This window comes from Plectropomus leopardus, unplaced genomic scaffold (genome assembly GCF_008729295.1).
Source record: "Plectropomus leopardus isolate mb unplaced genomic scaffold, YSFRI_Pleo_2.0 unplaced_scaffold16118, whole genome shotgun sequence".
In the NCBI taxonomy this organism is placed as follows: Eukaryota; Metazoa; Chordata; class Actinopteri; order Perciformes; family Serranidae; genus Plectropomus; species Plectropomus leopardus.
The window spans coordinates 1-2584 of NW_024617298.1; the positions used below are offsets into that span (position 1 = coordinate 1).

Genomic DNA, 2584 nt, shown 5'->3' on the forward strand with positions numbered 1-2584 from the left:
CCATCCATCCATCCATCCATCCATCTGTTCATCCATCCTGTCTCTTGTTTTGTTTATGTATTGTTAATATTTTTGTCTTTCAGGGTGTGAGACGTTCATGGACATTGTGATCGTTCTGGACGGTTCTAACTCGATCTACCCGTGGTACGAGGTGCAGGACTTCCTCATCACCGTCCTGCAGAAGTTCTACATCGGCCCAGGTCAGACGCAGGTCGGTTCATCACTGAATCTCAGAGTCCAGTAAAACTCACCTCCGGTTTAGTCTAAAGCACGGAAACTAAACCTGCCTGCAAAATGACAGGTCTCACATTTTTCCCAAGGATTAACATTTCGAGGATTTTAGAATATTTCGAGGATTTTAGGACATTATTAGGACTTTAAGGCATTTCTTGGAGTTCAGGATATTTCAAAGACTTTGTGACATTTTTTTGATTTTAGGACACTTTTAGGGTTTTAGTAAGTTTCTAGGATTAAACGGGCGCTTCTCAGATTTTAGTACATTTCTAGGACTTAGGACATTAGGGTCTTAGCTAGGACCTCTTTGACGGGGTGCGGTTAGTTCTCAGCGACGCGGCCCAGAGTAAAGATCTGACCTGACTGGTTTGACTGGGAGCTGAGCTGTAGGCTGGCAGACGGCGATGCCTTCAGGTTCAGGGTTCAGGATTGAGCTGTGTTTTGGCTGCAGGTGGGCGTGGTCCAGTACGGTTCCACGGTGGTCCATGAGTTCGGCCTGGGGGAGTACCAAACGGTGGAGGAGGTGGTGGAGGCCGCCAGGAGTATCGACCAGCGGGGCGGGGAGGAGACCAGGACGGCGCTGGGCATCAACGTGGCGCGGTACGACACCAAACGATGCTCCTGGTGAATGACGGACACAATAACCGACACGGATCCCTGACGTACCGCCTTCCGCCGTATGTTTCCTTTCAGGTCGGAGGCGTTCAAGCGCGGCGGTCGACCCGGCGCTCAGAAGGTGATGATCGTGATCACGGACGGAGAATCTCATGACAGTCCAGATCTGCTGCAGGCTGTCGCCGACAGCGAGAGAGACAACGTCACCATGTACGCCATCGCTGTGAGTCCGTCCTTCTCCTCCCTCAAACCCACGATACCTGCTGACTTCCTGTCCAACTTCCTGTCCGACGTCCTTTTTTCGTCTTACTTCCCATTTTTTGCACTAAAACCACTTTGTTGTCTTCCGTGTCTGGACTTAAAAACCTCTCTGCCTCCGTCTCGTCCAGGTTCTGGGTTATTACAACCGTCGAGGAATCAACCCCGAAGCCTTCCTGAAGGAAATCAAGTTCATAGCGAGCGACCCGGATGAGAAGCACTTCTTCAATGTGTCGGACGAGTCGGCGCTGAAGGACATCGTGGACGCGCTGGGAGAGAGGATTTTCTCTCTGGAAGGTCAGCTGACCCTCAACTCGTCAAATCTTACAAATCTGAAGCTGCAACGATAAAACGTTTATCTGGTTTCAGTGTATGAAGAGTTTTCAGTCAGCTGCAACATCAGTCACGTTTTAAACGTGTTAAATGTAAACCAAGCGTTCTGGTGTCTTTGAGCGCGTTTATTTTATTTTCATTTTTAATTTTGATTTAATTTAATTTTATTTTATTGTACGAGCACAGCTTTCCCGTAATGGTTCTGTATCTAGAACACAGATAATCAGCTCGCTTTGCTTTAGGGACACTTCAGCCAAATGACAGAAGACCAGCGGCAGCAGCTCCGTACATGTGTCTAGGATTGTCAGGACATTTCTCAGATTTTAGGACATTTACAGGATTTTAGGACATTTCTATCATTTCAGGCTATTTCTAGGACTTTGTAGGATTTTAGGACATTTTTCAGATTTTAGGACATTATTGTCTCAGCTGTGTCCTCTGTCAGGGTGTGCAGGGGATCCTCCTCTGGCACTTTTTTTGATAAACAAGCTGTATTTTGATGTAGAAAGGATGATTTAGTGATTTTGTAATAAAACTGTGAGTGACAGGATGTTTTTGTGTTTCTTCTGTGCAGGGACCAGCAGTCAGGGTCGAGGCTTCGGTCTGCAGATGGCTCAGGCTGGATTCTCCTCACATTTAGTCAGAGTGAGTAGCTCACGTCCACATATACGTGCGATTTATGTGTGTCCATGTCAGTAGTGAGTAGGGATGAGTTCATGTCTCTGAGTGTTATTTTGGATTTGACTCACTGAATTTTTATCAAACAGTGTGGCTGATCATTTTATCATGTTTCATTTCCAAACATTTTTCCAAACTGGAGAAAAATAATTATAATTTCCTTTTAAATTATTGATGGAAAACATCCTGATCTATGCTTCAAGCTTTGTAAACCCGATCACATTGACTTGATTTCTTTCAAAAACATGGGAAGAAGCAACAGAAGAAGACATGACAAAACATTAGCAAGAAATTAGGAAAAAAACAAAAAAGAAATTCTCGAAAATAGCAACAACAATAACAATAATGATAATAAATTAGAGAGCTTAAAAATGATACAAATTCTGTAATATAGTAATAAAATAGTTATGATAATTAGAAACAGTTTTTCCCTAGATTTTTTTCTTTTTTCCCAACACATTTTTTC

General features: G+C 44.0%; 1 protein-coding gene across 1 annotated transcript; it reads left to right on the forward strand.

The window, feature by feature from the left end:
• Window positions 1-83: 83 nt before the first annotated feature.
• Window positions 84-2085, forward strand: LOC121964572 (integrin alpha-11-like; the record flags this gene model as incomplete). Its single annotated transcript, XM_042514777.1, has 5 exons — window positions 84-211; window positions 686-834; window positions 928-1072; window positions 1239-1404; window positions 2015-2085. Coding segments are annotated over 5 exons (659 nt in total), but the record flags the coding sequence as incomplete, so codon positions are not given.
• Between the last annotated feature and the right edge of the window lie 499 nt (window positions 2086-2584).